Source organism: Loxodonta africana, chromosome X (assembly GCF_030014295.1).
Source record: "Loxodonta africana isolate mLoxAfr1 chromosome X, mLoxAfr1.hap2, whole genome shotgun sequence".
Taxonomy (NCBI): Eukaryota; Metazoa; Chordata; class Mammalia; order Proboscidea; family Elephantidae; genus Loxodonta; species Loxodonta africana.
In genome coordinates, this window is record NC_087369.1 from 176314350 (window position 1) to 176334623 (window position 20274).

Here is a 20274-nt window from a genome sequence, read left to right on the forward strand (position 1 = left end):
ATATCAGGTACCAGCCCAATACAAGGTCACAAAACAGAACGTCCTGATATCAACGCAACTCAAATAGGGAAAGCACAAAAACAAACAAATTAAGACTAATTCTAAAAAATAAATAAATAAACAAAATAATACACATAACAGGAAATCATGGAAATCAATGGATAAACGATCACAATAATCAAAAAGAGGGACTAAATATAGGAGGCATTGAACTGCCAGATGGAGAGTGATACAAGGCGATATAGAAGGATACAAGTTAGGTTTTTACTTAGAAAAATAGGGGTAAATAATAAGGTAACCACAAAAAGGAATATCAATTCCATAACTCAAGAAAAAAGCCAAGAAAAACGTAACGACTCAACAAACACAAAGTTAAACATTATGAAAATGAGGATCTCACAAGCTACTAAGAAAAACGTCTCAGCACAAAAAAGCATGTGGAAAAATGAAATGGCCAACAACACATATGAAAAGGCATCAAAATGACAGCACTAAAAACTTATTTATCCATAATTACGCCAAATGTAAATGGACTAAATGCACCAATAAAGAGACAGAGAGTCACGGACTGGATAAAGAAACACGATCCATCTATATGCTGCCTACAAGAGACACACCTTAGACTTAGAGACACAAACAAACTAAAACTTAAAGGATGGAAAAAAATATATCAAGCAAACAATAAGCAAAAAAGAAGAGGAGTAGCAATATTAATTTCTGACAAAATAGACTTTAGACTTAAATCCACCACAAAGGATAAAGAAGGACACTACATAATGATAAAAGGGACAATTGATCAGGAAGACATAACCATATTAAATATTTACGCACCTAATGACAGGGCTGCAAGATACATAAATCAAATTTTAACAGAATTGAAAAGTGAGATAGACACCTCCACATTTATAGTAGGAGACTTCAACACACCACTTTCGGAGAAGGACAGGACATCCAGTAAGAAGCTCAAGAGAGACACGGAAGACCTACTTACAACAATCAACCAACTTGACCTCATTGACTTATACAGAACTCTCCACCCAACTGCTGCAAAATATACTTTTTTTTCTAGTGCACATGGAACATTCTCTAGAATAGACCACATATTAGGTCATAAAACAAATCTTTGCAGAATCCAAAACATCGAAATATTACAAAGCATCTTCTCAGACCACAAGGCAATGAAGCTAGAAATCAATAACAGAAAAACTAAGGAAAAGAAATCAAATACTTGGAAAATGAACAATACCCTCCTGAAAAAAGACTGGGTTATAGAAGACATCAAGGAGGGAATAAGGAAATTCTTAGAAAGCAACGAGAATGAAAATACTTCCTATCAAAACCTCTGGGACACAGCAAAAGCAGTGCTCAGAGGCCAATTTATATCGATAAATGCACACATACAAAAAGAAGAAAGAGCCGAAATCAGAGAACTGTCCCGACAACTTGAACAAATAGAAAGTGAGCAACAAAAGAACCCATCAGGCACCAGAAGAAACCAAATAATAAAAATTAGAGCTGAACTAAATGAATTAGAGAACAGAAAAACAATTGAAAGAATTAACAAAGCCAAAAGCTGGTTCTTTGAAAAAATTAACAAAATTGATAAACCATTGGCTAGACTGACTAAAGAAAAACAGGAAAGGAAGCAAATAACCCGAATAAGAAACGAGAAGGACCACATCACAACAGAACCAAATGAAATTAAAAGAATCATTTCAGATTACTACGTAAAATTGTACTCTAACAAATTTGAAAACCTAGAAGAAATGGATAAATTCTTGGAACAATACTACCTACCTAAACTAACACATTCAGAACTAGAACAACTAAATAGACCCATAACAAAAAAAGAGATTGAAACGGTAATCAAAAAACTTCTAACAAAAAAAAGTCCTGGCCCGGACGGCTTCACTGCAGAGTTCTACCAAACCTTCAGAGAAGACTTAACACCATTACTATTGAAGGTATTTCAAAGCATAGAAAAAGACGGAATACTACCCAACTCATTCTGTGAAGCTACCATCTCCCTGATACCAAAACCAGGTAAAGACATTACAAAAAAGAAAATTTTAGACCTATATCCCTCATGAACATAGATGCAAAAATCGTCAACAAAAATCTAGCCAATAGAATCCAACAACACATCAAAAAAATAATTCACCCTGATCAACCAGGTATGCAAGGCTGGTTTAATATCAGAAAAACCATTAATGTAATCCATCACATAAATAAAACAAAAGATAAAAACCACATGATCTTATCAATAGATGCAGAAAAGGCATTTGACAAAGTTCAACACCCATTTATGATAAAAACTCTTACCAAAATAGGAATTGAAGGAAAATTCCTCAACATAATAAAGGGCATCTATGCAAAGCCAACAGCCAATATCACTCTAAATGGAGAGAACCTGAAAGCATTTCCCTTGAGAACGGGAACCAGACAAGGATGCCCTTTCTCACCACTCTTATTCAACATCGTACTTGAAGTCCTAGCCAGGGCAATTAGGCTCGACAAAGAAATAAAGGGTATCCGGATTGGTAAGGAGGAAGTAAAGTTATCACTATTTGCAGATGACATGATCGTATACATGGAAAACCCTAAGGAATCCTCCAGAAAACTACTGAAACTAATAGAAGAGTTTGGCAGAGTCTCAGGTTATAAAATAAACATACAAAAATCACTTGGATTCCTCTACATCAACGAAAAGAACACCAAAGAGGAAATAACCAAATCAATACCATTCACAGTAGCCCCCAAGAAGATAAAATACTTAGGAATAAATCTTACCAAGGATGTAAAAGACCTGTACAAACAAAACTATAAAACTCTGCTACAAGAAATTCAAAAGGACATACTTAAGTGGAAAAACATACCCTGCTCACGGATAGGAAGACTTAACATAGTAAAAATGTCCATTCTACCAAAAGCCATTTATACATATAACGCATGTCCAATCCAAATACCCATGTCATACTTTAAGGGGATAGAGAAACAAGTCACTAATTTCATATGGAAGGGAAAGAACCCCCGGATAAGCAAAACATTACTGAAAAAGAAGAAGAAAGTGGGAGGCCTCACCCTACCTGATTTCAGAACCTATTATATAGCTACAGTAGTCAGAACAGCCTGGTACTGGTACAACAATAGGCACATAGACCAATGGAACAGAATTGAGAACCCAGACATAGATCCATCCACGTATGAGCAGCTGATATTTGACAAAGGACCAGTGTCAGTCAATTGGGGAAATAATAGTCTTTTTAACAAATGGTGCTGGCATAACTGGATATCCATTTGCAAAAGAATGGAACAGGACCCATACCTCACACCATGCACAAAAACTAACTCCAAGTGGATCAAAGACCTAAACATAAAGACTTAAACGATAAAGATCATGGAGGAAAAAATAGGATCAACCCTAGGAGCCCTAATACAGGGCATAAACAGAATACAAAACATTACCAAAAATGACGAAGAGAAACCAGATAACTGGGAGCTCCTAAAAATCAAACACCTATGCTCATCTGAAGACTTCACCAAAAGAGTAAAAAGAGCACCTACAGACTGGGAAAGAATATTCAGCTATGACATCTCCGACCAGCGCCTGATCTCTAAAATCTACATGATTCTGTCAAAACTCAACCACAAAAAGACAAACAACCCAATCAAGAAGTGGGCAAAGGATATGAACACACATTTCACTAAAGAAGATATTCAGGCAGCCAACAGATACATGAGAAAATGCTCCCGATCATTAGCCATTAGAGAAATGCAAATTAAAACTACGATGAGATTCCATCTCACACCAACTAGACTGGCATTAATCCAAAAAACACAAAATAATAAATGTTGGAGAGGATGCGGAGAGATTGGAACTCTCATACACTGCTGGTGGGATTGTAAAATGGTACAACCACTTTGGAAATCCATCTGGCGTTATCTTAAACAGTTAGAAATAGAACTACCATACAACCCAGAAATCCCACTCCTCGTAATATACCCTAAAGATACGAGAGCCTTCACACAAACAGATATATGCACACCCATGTTTATTGCAGCTCTGTTTACAACAGCAAAAAGCTGGAAGCAACCAAGATGTCCGTCAAAGGATGAATGGGTGAATAAATTGTGGTATATTCACACAATGGAATACTACGCATCGATAAAGAACAGTGACGAATCTCTGAAACATTTCTTAACATGGAGGAATCTGGAAGGCATTATGCTGAGCGAAATGAGTCAGTTGCAAAAGGACAAATATTGTATAAGACCACTATTATAAGATCTTGAGAAATAGAAAAAACGGACAAGAACACATACTTATGTGGTTACAAAGGGGGGAGGGAGGGAGGGAGAGGGCTTTTTATTGATCAATCTGTAGATAAGAATGGCTTTGGGTGAAGGGAAAGACAACACTCAATACAAGGAAGGTCAGCCTAATTGGACTGGATTAAAAGCAAAGAGGTTTCCGGGATAAAATGAAAGCTTCAAAGGTCAGCGGAGCAGGGGCTGGGGTCCGGGGAACTTGGTTTGAGGGGACTTCTAAGTCAACGGGCAAAATGATTCTATTATGAAAACACTCTGCATCCCACTTTGAATTGTGGCGCCTGGGGTCCTAAATGCCAACAAGCGGCCATCTAAGATACATCAATTGGTCTCAACCCACCTGGAGCGAAGGCAAAGGAAGAACACCAAGGTCACACGACAACTAAGAACCCAAGAGACAGAAAGGGCCACATGAACCAGAGACCTACATTATCCTGAGACCAGAAGAACTAGTTGGTGCCCGGCCACAATCGATGTCTGCCCTGTCAGGGAGCACAACAGACAACTCCTGAGGGAGCAGGAGACCAATGGGATACAGACCCCAAATTCTCATGAAAAGACCATACCTAATGGTATGATTGCGACTAGAGGAATCCCAGAGACAATGCTCCCCAGAACTTCTGATGGCACAGGACAGGAACCATCCCCGAAGACAAATCATCAGGCATGAAAAGGACTGGTCAGTGGGGGGGAGAGAGATGCTGATGAAGAGTGAGCTAATTAACTCAGGTGGACACTGGAGAGTGTGTTGGCAACTCTTGACTGGAGGGGGGATGAGAAGATAGAGAGAGAGGGAAGCTGGCAAAATTGGCACGAAACGAGAGACTGTAAGGGCTGACTCAATAGGGGGAGAGCAAGTGGGAGAAGGGAGTAAGATGTGTGTAAACCTACATGTGACAGACTGATTGGAATGGTAAATGTTCACTTGAAGCTTAATAAAAATTTAAAAAAAAAAAAAACAATGGAGAGAAAATCTTAGTCAGCAGACCTGCACTTCCAGAAATGCCAAAGGAAAATGTTTCCAGATGGAAACCGAGGTCTAAATCTTTAAAAAATGAAGAGTGTTGGAAATGGTAAACATGTAGGTAAATATACAAGTTTTTTTTAATGAATTTTTAATTTATTTAAAAGATAATTGAATAAAAATAAGGTATTGTGGAGTTTGTCACATGTGTAGAAGTAAAATACGTAACAATAGCACAGAGGATGGAGTGGAAGTATTTGGTGTAAAGTGTATAAATTCCACATGAAGTGGCATATTATTATTTGAAGGGAGAGTGCGAAAAGCTAAAAACGCATATCATAAACCCTAAAGCTAGTAAGTCAACAGTGAAGATAAACGAGTACCAGAAATAATTTGATCAATCCAAAAGAAGTCAGGAAGAGAAAAAGGAACAAAGAACAGAGGGGACAAATAGAAAACAAGTACAAGATGATAGACTTGAACCTATTCACTAAATGCAGGTAGATTAAAAGACCAATTAAGAAGTAGAGACTGTTAAGATGGGTTAAAAAAGGAAGACCAAACCATATGCTGTCTATAGTAAATATACCTTAAATATAAAGTCACAGATAGGTTAAAAGGAAAGAATGGAAAAAGTTATACCACAAAAAAAAAAACTAAGCATAAGAAAGTTGGAATGGCTATATTCATACCAGACAAATGGATGGAATATCGCCAGAAATAAAGAGGGGCATTTCATAATTAAAAAAAGGGTCAATTCATCAAAAACACGTAACAGTCCTAAATGTGTATGCACCCAATAAAGGAGCTTTAAATTACATGAGACAAAATCTGACAGAATTGAAAGGAGAAAGATACATCCACAATTATAATGGAGACTGCAACACCCTTGTCTCAGTCTACCAGACAGACCTAGCAGACAGAAAATCTGCAAGGATACTGAAGGCTTGAACATGATCTATCACCTAATTAACATTTATAGAACACTCCACCCAACTGCAGAACATACATTATTTTCAAATAGGCATGGAAAATTCACCAAGCTAAGCCATACATGAGGCCATCAAACAAGTTCCCAATAAATGGAAAAGAAATGAAATCATATAGGATGAATGATCTGCCCATAATGGAATTAAATTAGAAACACATAATATAACAATGGTGTGGGGGCAGCGTCTGACCTCCTCTAACTTCACAAGGGGGAAGGTGAGTCATCAGCAGTATCAACGGCCTAGGGCTGATTCCTATGAGGCAGGTTCAGACAGGCCTCCTCTCACCAACCTTTTTACCAGTTCTGACACCAGCCATCCCACAGCACTCTCCACTGCTCTGCTGGATTCGATAATTCATTGCAATGGCCACGCGGAGCTCACAGACCATACTCACAGTTATGGGGTTTATTTGGGAAGCAACAGGTTACAATTCAGGATACAGCTCTTCGATCAGGACAGCCTCTTCTCAGCCGTGCCCATGGGCAGGCCTCTCTCTGGTCCGTAGCCCCTCAACCTGGCCTCTGCCCTGTTCCCGCAAGCATTACAAAGCTCTTTAGCTCCACCCATAAGTACCTGGGGGCACCCCACTCCACCAGCAAGCCTCCTGCCCAAAGGTGCTCAGCTTTCTCACTCTTTGGGCCAAGAAGCTCACTTTGCCATCTACTGCCAGCCTCCTGGTTCTGCTGCCTCTGCTGCTGCTGTTTCTCGCCGTCTTGCTGTCTCCACTGTTAACAGCTCTCACTCTGTCTACTGGGTCTAGGAGGGTCTCAGTGCAGGGATCCCGGGTCCAATGGACACGCTCTGGTCCCCTCTTTTCTTTCTGGTGGTAGTCAGGTCCCCCTTTGCTCTGGGATTGGCTCTCTTTTAAGCCTAGTGGGATAGCAAAACTGACCAATCCCCTTGTTAGGGTTCCATATACCTTATTTGCATGGTCCCACCCCCACATGGGTGCCATGCACCTTATTTAGATTATTAGCAAGCTATCCAACCCCCTTGGTGGGCCACAAGCACCTCATATGCATATTCTCACCCAGTCATTTGGTAGGAGTAACTATGGTTAGAAGGCCCATATTAAGTAATTCGCTGCACTGCATATAACAAAAAGATACCTGCAAAATATCCAAATATTTGGAAATGAAACAACACACTTGGAAGTTAGTCATTGATCAAAGATGAAATCTCAAGGTAAATTAGAAAATATTATGAACTGAATGACAATGAATATAGAACATATCCAAACGTGTAGGATGCAGCTAAAGCTGTGCTTAAAAGGAAATCTTAAGCTTTAAATGCTTTTATTAGAAAAGTTTAAAATCAATGATTTACAGTCACACCTTAAGAAGCTGGAAAAGAACAATCCACAATACTGGGGAAATCAGCACAACTTGTACAAAGCAAGGTCACGGGAGCTCCACAGACACATCCAAACTCCCTGAAGGATCAAATTACTGGGCTGAGGGCTGTGGGGACCATGATTTTGGGGAACACCTAGCTCAACTGGCATAACAGAGTTTATAAAGAAAATGTTCTACATCCTACTTTGGTGAGTAGCGCCTGGAATCTTAAAAGCTTGTGCACAGCCATCTAAGATACTCCACTGGTCCCACCTCGTCGCAAGCAAGGGGGAATGAAGAAAACCAAAGACACAAGGGAAAGATTAGTTCGAAGGACTAGTGGACCACTACTACCACAGCCTCCACTAGACTGAGTCAGGCCCAACTAGATGGTGCCCAGCTACCACCACCGACTGCTCTGACAGGGACCACAGTAGAGGGACCCAGACAGAGCTGGAGAAAAATGTAGGACAAAATTCTAACTCACAAAAAAAGACTAGACTTACTGGTCTGACAGAGACTGGAGAAATCCCAAGAGTGTTACCTCTGGACACCCTTTTAGCACAGTACTGAAGTCTCTCCTGAGGGTCACCCTTTAGCCAAAGATTAGACAAGCCCATAAAACAAAACGAGACTAAATAGGCACACCAGCCCAGGGACAAGGAAGAGAAGGCAGGAGGGGACAGGAAAGCTGGTAATGGGGAACCTAAGGTCGAGAAGGGGAGAGCGTTGACATGTGGTGGGGTTGGCAACCCATGTATTCGTATATTGACTAACGAGAAGCTAGTTTGTTCTGTAAACCTTCATCTAAAGTACAATCAAAAATTTAAAAAAGAATAAAATAAATAAAGTGGTTGTCATCAATTTGGGAAGTTTAGGTCCCTGAATGCTGACTGTATCTAAAGTGTCACCAAAAAGCGTTAGCATTAATCTAAATTCTAGCAATTTCAGAGTGTTACCAGATCCTGGCAGAGAAATGTTCATATCATCACTTATAAGGGAGAGAGTGCAGAGGGTCACAGCAGGTTTCTGAAGGAAGTACAATGTGACACCAGCCCCATGGAGCTGGAAAAAGATGAGAAAATTAAACCCAAAGTGTAAGTAAAAGAAATCCATGAAATGGACAATGAACAAACAATAGAGAAAAATCAGTGAAACCACAACTCGGTTCTTTGAAATTATTAGTAAAATGGAGAATCCTGTATTTAGGCTGATCCAAAGGGGAAAAAAAAAGATGCAAATTACCAATATCAGGAATGAAAGAGAATGTCACAATGGGCATACAGACGTGAAAAGGATAATAAGGGAATATTATTAACTATATACCAACTGAAATGGACAAATTCTTTGAAAGAAAATTACCAAAACTGACATAATAGAAAATCTAAATGGTTTGATATCTAATTAAAGAAATTAAATTCATAATTAAAAAAAAAATTACCTCCCCACAAATAAAACTCCAGGTTTAGATGGCTCCCCTGGTGAACTCTATCAAACATTTAGAGAAATAACACAAACCTTGTAAGAATGTGTAATAGGAGAAGGGAGCAGTTTCCAACTTATTTTATGAGGCCAGCATTACCCTGATAGTAAAAAACAGAGAAAACATTACCAGAAAATGACAGATCAATATTCCTCATGAACACAGATATAAAAACTCTCAACAGATATTAGCAAACGGAATTCAGCAATATATAAAAGGATAATGAATCATAACCAAGTAGTGTTTTTATCTAAGAAACACAAGGTTGATTTAACATCTGAAAATCAATCAATGTGATTCACCAGATTAACATCAGAAAAATATTATGATCATCTCAACAGATGCACAAAAAGCACTTAAAAAAATTCAAGAATCATCTATATTCAAAATTCTCAACAAACTAGGATATATGAAAACTTCCTCCACCTGATCAAATACATTTATGAAAATCCTACAGCGAACATACTTAATGGTGAAAGACAACACTTTCCACCTAAGACTGAGAACAAGGCGATGATGTTCACTTTCACCACTTCTATTCGGCATTTTACTAGTGGTCTTAGCCAATGCAATAAGGCAAGAAAAAGAACTAAAAGGCATACACATCTGAAAAGAAGTAAAACTATTTTTATTTGCAGATGAAATGATCATGTACATTGGCTACCCCAAGGTATTTACCGAAAAACTACTAGTACTAATAAATGAATTTAAGCAAGGTCAGAGGCTACTAGGTCAATATATAAAAAAATCAATTGTGTTTCTATATACTATGAATGAACAATCGGAAAATGAAATAAAAGTGCCATTTACAGTGGAATAAAAAAACATAAATGACTTAGAGAAAACATTAACGCCCTAGGAAAGCACTGTTGGACAGCAGTACTGTGGACCTGGCACCAGTGTAGGTGCGGCTCATTAGGAGTGGAAACAAGGGCCTCCAGAGGATTTGGGGAGCTAGTGTTTTTAGATGGACAGTCAAGAATCTTAAGATGAAAAGCAATGGAAAGAAAGCTCAACACTTTCAGTGCAAGAAACTCCACAAGTATAGCCAGAGATCCAAAATGCAAAATTTTATTACTCAAGGACAACTTTTACTTCACCAATGCCTAGCTTCATGGGGGCGTGTAGTGTGACTCATGATTGTGGACAAACAATCATCATAAGCCTGCGCTACAGCCCGGGGCTACTTTCTAAGACACCCAAGAGGACGCTCAGTTAAACAAAATCTGACTTGCTTCTAACATGTGAAGGTTGTTTTTTCTCTGAAAATGCTTCCCCTCCCTCTCTGCCTTGTTCCCAACTTCCGTCTTCTTGGGCCTCCTCACTGTTTAGGCTTGGGCCTAGCTGCTCCTTCTTTCACCATCAGTGCCTGGGTCAGAGGCTGAGCCCATGGCCTCCAGAGCTTAACCTGGTCTGCAGCCGTTCATAGACCCAAGGATGCCAGTGAACCCTGGGGCATGCAGGCACTGGCCAGACTTGTGGGGCGGGGGGAGGGCGGGGCGCTGTGGACTGGGAAGAGACTCAGAACTCCTACTTCTTGCGAGTGGACCGAGCCACAGGACAGCCACATGGCAACTTTCCACATTACAAACGGCCCGGGAGGGCTCTGGGCCTCACCTGCTCTATTCTGCAGCATAGATGGCTGCAGATACCCCACCTCACTCTCAGGGGAGCCAGCTCCCCTTCATCCCACTGCACCAGCACCCATGCAGCCAGCGGCCTCAGATCCGTACTCCCCATGTCCCTCTAATGACACCCAAGTGCTGACCCAAAGGCCAATCGATGGCTTGGCTGGCCGAGTCCTGCCTGTGACCCCCCCCTTCTCCCTCCAGGGACGGTGCCCCCACGCCCGCAGCCCACGAGCTGCCAAGCGTTCGCACACCGTGAGAACTTCCGACCACGAGAACTTTGACTTCCAGGTTTGGGGCGTCTGACCGGGCACATGCTCAGCTCTGAAACTCGTCACTCTCTTCAGGCCCCTGCCTGTCCGCAGGGCCCAGGCCCAAGCCTATGAAAGGGAAGAGGAGAGGACACTTAGCAAGCAGGTGGGGGCTCTGCTGCTGCCTCATCTCCTGGGGCATTTTCTGGAATCAAGGCTATTTCTAAGAAGCGCCTCTTCCAGTAGCATCTGGAATGGAAAGTTCTCGCTGGGCTTCTTAGTTTCTGGGAGCATCAGCGAGGGTTGGCAACCCCAGGCAGAGAAAGGTGTTGTCAGGGGCAGCCAAGGTTCACAGGAGAAGGTAGGGAACTGGGGTAGAGTCGACAACTTGCCGAGGGAGAAGGGGTGGGGGGGCAGGGGTGGCTGGGTTTTCAGCCCTCCTTGGGGGAGTGGCCTGCCTGCACTGTCAGGACCTGTGGCAGCTGGCAGGAGTGCAAGTCTCCAGGGTATCTGCCCCATCCACCCAGCCTCTGGGGTACCTGGGAGTGAGCTCGAGGACAGCAGCTGGAGGCTGTCCAACACCCCATCTTCGTACAGGGCCAGCTTCTGCACCATCTTCTGTCGGGCGGGGTTGATGACGATCTGCGGTGGCTCAGATGATGTGGTACTAGCCAGCGGTGACCCTGGGGTACACAGCATCCTCTTAGCTGCCAGAGCTGTGCCAGCGTGGCTTTCCCTAGGCACTCCTCGCTGACCCTCGAGGTCTAGGCCTAGCTCCTGCTGACACCAGTTCCCGCAGGGCTCTCAGGGGTGGGGAGGGGAGAAGGGCTAGGAACCGAGGGCCCGGCCTCTCCTCTGGTGAGGCCAGACAGTCCCTAGGTCCCTGGGCCATGATGTGGGCCTCTCTCTAAGGCTGGCAGGCCCCCGCCCCATCAACAGCGGCCTCTTACTAAGGACACATGGGGCTGAACAGCAGGCCCCCAGTTCCTCTTCCCAGAAGGAGTCCCCTGCCCCCAGATACCTTCCAAGGCTGTGGGCCAGGACCCCGGGCCGCTCCCCCAATTTGACTCTCCGGTGACACCCCCTGCCTGAGTGCAGCTGGCCAGTCTGAGGGGCGCTGGGGCCCAGGTGGCAGCTCCTTGCCCAGGGCTGCCTGGCAGGGCCGGGCCTGGGGGGGGGCTTGGAGTCAAGTGCCAGGAGCACAAGGCACCAGAGAGGCCGGACATGCTCTCGTCGCTCTCCACAGGCTCGTTGGGGCCTTTCCGGAGCTGGTCTGCAGCCTGGGCCAGGCCTCTGGATGGCGCTGCCAGGGGCTGCCAGGGGGCGCCCCTGCTTGGGGCAATGCCGGCGGTGGATACATAGGAGTTCTCCTGTGGGGAGGGTGGACCACGGCCGGTGGGCTCAGCAGGCTCCAGGGGCAGCCCTGCTGCTGCCTGCAGCTCCTCAAGCCTCTCGTACACCTGCGGGGGCAGAAAAGGCTCTCTGGGAGGGACCCAGGTGGGGCTCTCCTGCCCCACCAGACCCCTTTAAGAAGCAGCCCCAATGCCAGGCAGAGCAGGTCTGCCCACAGGCCAAGCCTTGGGGAGCAGAACCAGGGCTCTCTGGCAGGGCTACCAGCTTCAATCACGGTCTTCAGAGCACGGCCCTGGTGTGGGGCCCTGTGCTCAAACCACAAGGCTGCTTCAGGCTGTCCGTGACCTGTCCTCGGGCTGTCAGGACCACTAAACTGGCACAACTTGTAACCGGGAAAGCTCTGTTCTTTGCCCCTTTGTCCCTGTCACCAGGAGCCCTTAGTCACAGCTACCAGCACCAAGGACTGAGAAAGGATTCTCTGTATCTTCTAGAAAGTGAACCTCACTGCCCTGCTGTCCTCAAATGGGGCCTCTTCTACTCTCAGCTGTCACCAGAGGGGATAGAGATCAGGGAGGGGGCAGAAAGATGCAGATGCAGTGGCACCATGCACCCAGCAGGGGGCGCAGCAAAGGTCATTTGTTTTTATCTCTGGGCCAGGCTCAAAGTCCAGCGTCAAAGCAGGAGAGCCCTGGGTCCCATGGTGCAGAGAGAAGCAGATGAAACTTGAATGCTGAAGGGCAAGCAAAGAATGTTGTTTTGGAAACTCCAGAAAGAGGCCTGGCAGGCAGTTTGGTCAGCTCACTCTGGTACAGGGCCAAGAATGCAGGACTTCAGGTCAGGCCCTCCCTCCAGGGCTACCTGGGTCATGGGGGGCCTCCTCTTAGCCCTGCGGTGCAGGCAGCAGCAGGCCAGCTGGCCCAGGGGCTGGCCTAGCTTGGGTGGGCAGGGCCCGGGCCTGGGATCCACGTGTTTCTTGTAGATCTGGGCAGCGATTGGAGCAGCCCAGGCATCCGAGGCCAGACCTGCCTGCGCTGTGGTGTGGCCACCTTTCAGGGCCACCCCGGCCTCCTCCGCCTCCTCTTCGACCAGGTCCTTCTGTAGAACAGACACAGTGAGCAAAACCTTCATCATTTATGCCTCTTTCTATGTATTCATTAATCCCCCAGTGGGTGCCAAGCCCAACACCCTGAGCCCTCTTCACAGAGCTGACATTCCAGTGGGGGAGATGCCCAGGGGCCACAGACCCTGGGAAGCTGCTGCCACTGAAAGACATGCTGGGGCGGAGAGGCCCACGAGGGCGCTGACCAGGGCTGCTGGGTTGGCCAGGCCTCCCTGAACGAGTGCTTGATGGGATCAGAACAAGTCAGACGGCACGAGGCAGTGGGGACACACATAGGATCAGGCCCTTCACCCCAAGAGCAGTGGGGAGGCCTTCACCGGGGCTTTGGCTGTAGCCTAGAGAACAGACGGGAAGAGGAAGGGCTCAGAAGGCCAATGAGAGACAACCACTGAGGACCTGGCAAGTGATGGTGACAGTGGAGAAACAGCTGGTCAGGGTCTGGCTGGAAAGATGGGCCACCGGGACGTACTAGGGCACAAGTGGATGGGTGTGGAAGGTGAAGGAAAGGAGTCTGTTGATGAGGGAGGGCAGCTGAGGCCGCACAAAGAACAGGAGGGGAGAACACAGATGAGATGGCAGGAGCAGCTGAGAGTCCCCACAGAGACACCAGTAACAGACAGGGCCACGCGTGTTTGTTCCCTGAGCCAGGAGCAGACGCACCAGAAGGGTGAGGAGCAAATACTGACAGAGCACATTCCTGGCGTTTCACGTGTCCTGTCTGTTTTGCAGATAGGGAAACTGAGGCCCAGTGCTCCCTCTCAGGCCCCTGTCAAGTTGGGACTTGAACCCAGGTCTCTAGTCTTCTGGCCATGGACAGGCACCCAGGAATACAGGAGGGAGAGGCTGGGGTAACCCAGACCTGCCCTGCAGCCCTGACTGTCCCCTGCTGGGTGCCTAGCCTCCCCTTCCCCGCCCTCCTCCAGAGGTTCCTCTCCAGCCTTGGACCCAGCGCCAGCTACAGGGGGTTTTCATATGCAGTACGTGCATATAAAGACACAGGGTTCTCCTCAGCAAGGAGCAGTCCAGGCCCTGGCTGCTTTCAAAAAGGAGTCAGCAACAGCGGAGGCAGGCTTTGGGGGGCCCTGCCTTCCAGATCGTTCTACCCTCCAGGGCTGCCTCAGGAGCTGGCTCACCAGGTACTTGGTCCCAGTTCCCTGTGTTCTCACAGCCCTCTGGCCCACCAGGGTCTCCAGCACCACCTGGGAAGAGGGCAGAAGAAAGAGAAGTGGTCTCTAAGGCTGACAGAATGGCATGGGTTGGGGCCAACAGGCACACAGCCCTCAGACAAGCAGAGGAGCACTGGTTCCCAGAAGGGACAGCGCCAGGGGGACAGAGACCAGAGATGAAGACAAAGAATGCAGTGGCCCCACACGTCCCTAGTGAGTGAGAGGCCGCTGTTGATGGGGCGGGGGCCTGCCAGCCTTAGAGAGAGGCCCACATCATGGTCCAGGGACCTAAGGACTGTCTGGTCTATCCAGAGGAGAGGCCAGGCCCTCGGTTCCTAGCCCTTCTCCCCTCCCTGCCCCTGAGAGCCCCGTGGGAACTGGTGTCGGCAGGAGGGCGCGGAGGATGCAGGGAGCTAGGCCTAGACCTCGAGGGAAAGCGAGGTACAGGGCTTGGAAGCGGCCTCATTAGTGTCTCACCAGACCAAACTCTGGTCCCCACATGGAATTTTCCAGGCCCTCTCATCTGTGACCATTTGTGGCCTTTTCCTCCCCCAGGCCGCCACAAGGGCCAGCAAGCAGCTCACCACCCCAAAGCTGAAAGTGTCGGTCTCCACGGCCAGCTTCCCTGTCTTGACATATTCCTCGGGCAGGTAGGCCAGGGTGCCCCGCACCGTCCGAGTCCGGGCCACGGCACTGCTTTGGCCAGGGCTGGCACCAGTAAAGCGGCTAAAACGGGCGAGGCCAAAGTCTCCCAGCTTGGGCATCAGTCTCTCATCCAGGAGGACATTGGAACTTGGGGACGAAAGAGAGTGGAGTCAGCCCCGCCCCGGCCCTAATGTCTCTCCATACCTGCCTGGCCCCTAACGCAATGGAATTCAGGATTGTTGACCTGGTGCTTTGCCCCAGGAAAACGGTCTGTCGCTGCCCTGCATAGTCCAGCAGACTGGCTAATCCCATGCCCACTGCCCAGTGACAGAAGGCTCAGTGGGCACACCCACTGGGTCCTTGCAGTAGAGGGTGGGGCAGCCCCCAAACTCACTCACTCAGTTTTGGCTCCCGTTCTTCAGCAGGGCCTGCCCTTGGCCTCCATCTCCACATGGGTCTGATGCTGGGGTACTCAGCAGCCCTGGAGCCCCCCAACTTGGATGTCCCAGGCCTCAAGCAGGAGAGGGCAGGCCCCTCACGGAGGCACTTAGGGCAGGGCTCCTCTGGGGCCAGACTCGCTGCTCTAAGCTGGCGGGAGGCTGGGAGGCATCTTCCCTTCACAGCTCTCATGGGCCCCAGGGTGCCGGCTGTGCCCCTCCTCACCTCTTGACATCCCCGTGGATGAGGCTGGGGCTGTCCTGGTGTAAGAACTGAATTGCCCGGGCTGTGCCCACAAGGATGTCCATTCGCTGAGGCCAGGAGAGGGGGGCGCAGGCCGGGGTCTGGAGGGCAGAGGGACACAGGGGGCTGGGGGGGCAGCCATGAGCACTCCTGTTCCTCGACTCCGACCCTCCCCCACCTGTCACCACTTCACTCTCTGGGCCTCAGTTGCCCCTTCTGGAAAAACAGGATCAAAACTGCCATTACCTACTTCACAAGGGGGCTGAAACTAAGTTAGTCCGACGTTTTGGGAAACGTTTTAAGAACGTGGAGTGTCTGTTTCCGGGATTCATTACAAACTATAACAGTCACTCCTGAGTTCCCCGAGTTCTTCTCCAAGCAGCTACTTGTCCTGGCTGAGTGGATTTTTGCCCTCCCCCATCACAGTGTGCCCATCCTGGGCACACAGGTGACAAGGCAAGGAAGCCCACAAGACACAAAGAGCTGCCAACTGCTCCCTTTTCTCAAAGGCCGGGTTGATGAGACCCTTTCGTCACTCTGCTCACAAGGGGGAGAAGCATGAGTTGGGGCGCTCTTGTGCAGAAATCCCCCTTCTGAGAGGCAGTGGGCCCAGCTCCAGGCCGTGCAGGAGCAGCCAGGGTAAAGCCATCAAAAGAGACCCATAGAAAATGGCCACCCAACCTCGGGAGGAGCCCTAAGCTAGGGGCTGCAGGGAGAGCCGGGAGCCCGGGCCCTGCCCACTGGTGAGACTCGTTCACAAATACTGAGCCCAAGGCTGTATGCCCAGTTCTCCCCAGGACCCCGTGTGCCACAGGCCCAGGGACCTGTGCCAGGTCAGGTGGGGCTACCTGGAAGTGGAGGCGGTCTTCCAAGGAACCATTGGGCAGGAAGCCGTAGACTAGGCAGTAGAAGCCGCTCTGAGCACAGTAGCCGGCAAAGTCCACAATGTTTGGGTGACGAAACCTGCTTGACAAAGGGAGGGCTACGTGTCTCGCCTCAGGCTTCACCACACTTTCCCCCTGGCCATGGCGGGGGCCCAGAGAGCCAGGCACAGCCCTGGAAGCATTTTGGTGGGGGGAAGCTCACCGGGACAGCTGCTCCACCTCAGTCAGGAAGCTCTGCTTCACAGCGTTCCACTCCAGATCGGCGTCCTGCAGCCCCGGTGAGGAGGGGAGGGAAGGGGAGAGGCTCTGCTCACCATGGCCGCCCCACCACTCCCACTGCCACCTTTCCCGGACTTTCTGCAACCCAGCAGCCTGGGACCCTGAACTGGCGCCTTCGCCGGAGGACACACCCACCTCCTTCAGCCTCTTCACAGCATACACCGTGTTCCTCATCACCGCCCGGTACACGCAGCCAAAACCACCCTCACCGATCTTGAGCTCCTCGGAGAAGTTGCGGGTGCCCTGGGCAATCTCAGGGAGGGGCCAGCAGAACGGGGCAGGGTGGGCCCCCTGCAGGAAAGCCAGTGGGCTCTCTGGGCTCTGCTGTGGGACAAGACCCCAGCAGGTGGGCTCCTGTGTCTGGGTCTCCTCCCCTCTGCCCTGGGCAGCCAGGTCCCCAAATCCACCCCAGCTGCCTCCCAGCTGGCTGCTGGCTCCGCTTTCTTCCTCTGTGCCTGGAATCTTGCCTGAGGCAAGGGGCACCCACCTCGGTGGAGCAAGGGGCTGGAGTTGGCAGTGCTGGTCGGGGGACGGCAGGGTGTGCGGTGGGGCCGAGGTGGGGCCCAGGATGGGTCTGGGAACCTGTTAAAGTGAGAGACCACGGTCAAGGTGCCTCTTCCCCAAACCCATCTTGTCCAGCAGCCCCGGCTCTTACCTGGGGAGAGGAGGGTGGAGGCTGAGGACTGCGACTTCCTGGGGCTCCTGGCCTTGGCCTCAGAGGGGACAGAGATGCTGCTGGGCCCCAGGGGCTGGGTGGTGGCGGTGGGGGGCGGGAGAGGGGCAGGAGGATGCCCTGTGCATGGCGGAGGAAAGGGAGAGGGTGAGTGGCGCCTCGGCCCCCGGCCCCCGGCCCCCGGCCCCCGGCCCCCGGCCCCCGGCCCCCGGCCCCCGGCCCCCGGCCCCCGGCCCCCGGCGGCCAGCGGGCACTCACAGGCCGTGATGATGTCCCGAGCGCGGAGGAGCTGCAGGTGCGTGAGGATGCGCACGAGGTCGGCCACGCGGGCGTTGCGATTGATCCAGGGCCACAGGACGCTGGCCGTGCGCTGTCCCGAGCGCTCGCAGAGCCGAAGCTCGGTCTGGTCGCGTACGATCAGGGCCGCTGCGGGGCAGGGGGCGTCAGGCGGGCAGCGGCGACCCGGGGACCCCCCGCCCCCCGCCCCGGCCCGCGTCCGCCGCCACCCACCGAACTGGCACCAGTCGGCAGGCTCCAGGGCGTCCATCACCTTGTAGAAGCGGCACATGACCCAGGGCGGCACCTCGTACAAGAAGTGCTGGGCGCCGGGGGCCGCGGGGTCCCCCGGGCCCGGGCCCCCGGCCATGGCCCGCCTAGCGCCGCCGCCGCCGGGCCGGGGCCTCTGGGGCCTCGGCGGGCGCGGGCCTCGGCCGGCCGGGTCGACGGACACTGACTCACTTCCCCTTTAAGTCGCCTCGTGCGACGCCCGGCGGGACGGAAGGGGCGGTGCCCGGGCCCCGCCGCCATCTCGGCCGCCGCCGCGCAAGCCTTGGCCACAAGGGGGCGCCCGCGCCCGGCCGCAGCCCGTGCTCCCGCGAGCCCGGGAAGTCGGACCTGCACCTCGCCCAACCGGGCGGGCCTCCAGGAGGAGCGGCCTGCTAAGTGGGGCGCTGAGGGACGAGGACGAGCACAGGGCACGGCGAAGGCACAGTATGTTTCAGAACGGGAGAGTGCTTCCAGGTGGCTACAGCCGGACCATGAGAGAGCCATTTGGAGGTCCCGTTAAGATGTTTGGTCTTTAAGTGGTAGGCAGTGGCTAGTCATCAGAGTTCTGGGCAGGACAGGGTCAGTTAGGTGTTCCACAAAGGCCCCCCTCGGCTGACTCCAGTCAGGGAGGGCGCCCTGGCTCCATCTTCTCTCCTTCAAACCTGCTCCACCAAGCGTTAGCTCCTCTACTTTCCTTCTCTACTGGCTCCCTCCAATGAGCACATACACCTAAGTCTCTTCTGACCGAAAAACCGATCTTGGTGCCTCCCCGCATCACCTTCACCTCCTGCTGTCTCTCCTCCGTTTTGCTGTCACACTTCTCAGGCAGTTCTCACTTCCCCTGGGGCAGGACAGCAGGGTCTGGCTTCCCCCAGTCACCACCTCGAACTCTGCTCAGCTAGCTTGACTTCTTTAGCCACGTTTGTGTCTCTTGCCCACTCTCAAAATGTTCTCCACCCTGATTTCCTTGGATTCTTGGGCCACCCCTCCACTCCTCTACCCCACACCTCAGCAGCCACTATCTTCCCATCGTCCCCTGATCACCTCTGGGGCTCAGCCCTTCCCCACTGGCCCCCACCTGCTTTATTACCTTCCCTGCTTACACTCTTCCCGGGGTCCTGGAGCCCTCTGATGGGGTCCCAGTTCCTTTTTGCAGCACACATGGCTGTCACGATGTGGCCCCTGCCCATCCTCTCATTTCTAACTCTCTCCACAGAGCAGCAGCCTTAAGCAATTCAGAACTCTGCAGGGTTCCAAAAATGTACATGCAGGGTTTTCTGTGTCCTGGAGTTTGCACATGCCACTGGATTGGCCTGGAACATTCTCCTTGTCCAACAGCTGTGGCGAACCTTTTCCGGTCCCTCGGCAGACAGAGCTGACTGCAGTCCACCCGGCACCTTTTACTTCTTGTGCATCCTGCTCACCACAGGGCCACCACCCCACTAGACGGGGAGTCCCCAGGAGCAGGACTGTTCCTTCTTCAGTTGGCTTCTCCAGCTGCCAATAAGTCTTCTCCGCCAGCTTCCTGGCCCCTCTCAATCCTGACCCCAAAGGAGCATCCCCAGCTTGTGTTCCCAGGGACTTAGGGCTGCTTCCAGAAGCCAGATCCTCCCACAGGGCCTGAAATCTATCCCCACTGAGCTTCTTCCACAGGACTTCTCAGGAGACAGCCCTTCCTGAGACACACCCTACCATCTGAGATGACCACACACATGCTAAGCTTCAGGGGAGCAGGGCCTGGGGCCTCCTTGCTCATGCAGGCTGTCAGCTCCTAGAACAGTCCAGATGCCTACGAGTGGGATCTTGTCCCCCTCCCTTTCAGTTTCCATTCAGGGCCAGGACTTGAGTGTACCTTCCAGTACGTGTGCGTCCAGCATCTGCAGCGTCCTCAGTCTGGAGCCAGGGCAAACAGCTACCGAGAGCCCATACCCTGACTGGGAACCAGA

The 20274-nt window shown here is 50.1% G+C and overlaps 1 protein-coding gene across 6 annotated transcripts; it reads right to left on the minus strand.

Moving 5' to 3' along the window:
- Positions 1-10156: 10156 nt before the first annotated feature.
- On the minus strand, positions 10157-18439 carry IRAK1 (interleukin 1 receptor associated kinase 1). 6 transcript variants are annotated; one of them, XM_064277785.1, is made up of 14 exons: positions 18293-18439; positions 18041-18208; positions 17765-17902; positions 17597-17691; positions 17245-17400; positions 17033-17097; positions 16795-16909; positions 15929-16047; positions 15205-15412; positions 14588-14653; positions 13193-13429; positions 12003-12441; positions 11521-11664; positions 10826-11110 (listed from the first exon to the last, which is right to left on the minus strand). In XM_064277785.1, exons 1-14 carry the CDS (start codon positions 18426-18428, stop codon positions 11049-11051), a joined length of 2148 nt encoding a protein of 715 aa, XP_064133855.1. In that variant the 5' UTR covers positions 18429-18439; the 3' UTR covers positions 10826-11048. The 6 variants fall into 6 exon arrangements, with proteins under 6 accessions (XP_064133856.1, XP_064133855.1, XP_064133854.1 ...); XM_064277784.1 differs by having other exon boundaries at positions 17245-17430; XM_064277783.1 differs by having other exon boundaries at positions 17245-17433.
- Positions 18440-20274: the final 1835 nt, after the last annotated feature.

Bases quoted from the DNA above. Each gene is read 5' to 3' on its own strand.
- IRAK1 (XM_064277782.1), bottom strand. From the start codon at position 18,428: ATGGCCGGGGGCCCGGGCCCGGGGGACCCCGCGGCCCCCGGCGCCCAG. The intron at 16,048-16,794 runs GTAGCCCCACCT...TCTGCCCTCCAG, and splicing joins AAGACCGCCTCCACTTCCAG to ACCCCGGCCTGCGCCCCCCT. The intron at 11,665-12,002 runs GTATCTGGGGGC...TGTGTACCCCAG, and splicing joins CTGGCCCACAGCCTTGGAAG to GGTCACCGCTGGCTAGTACC.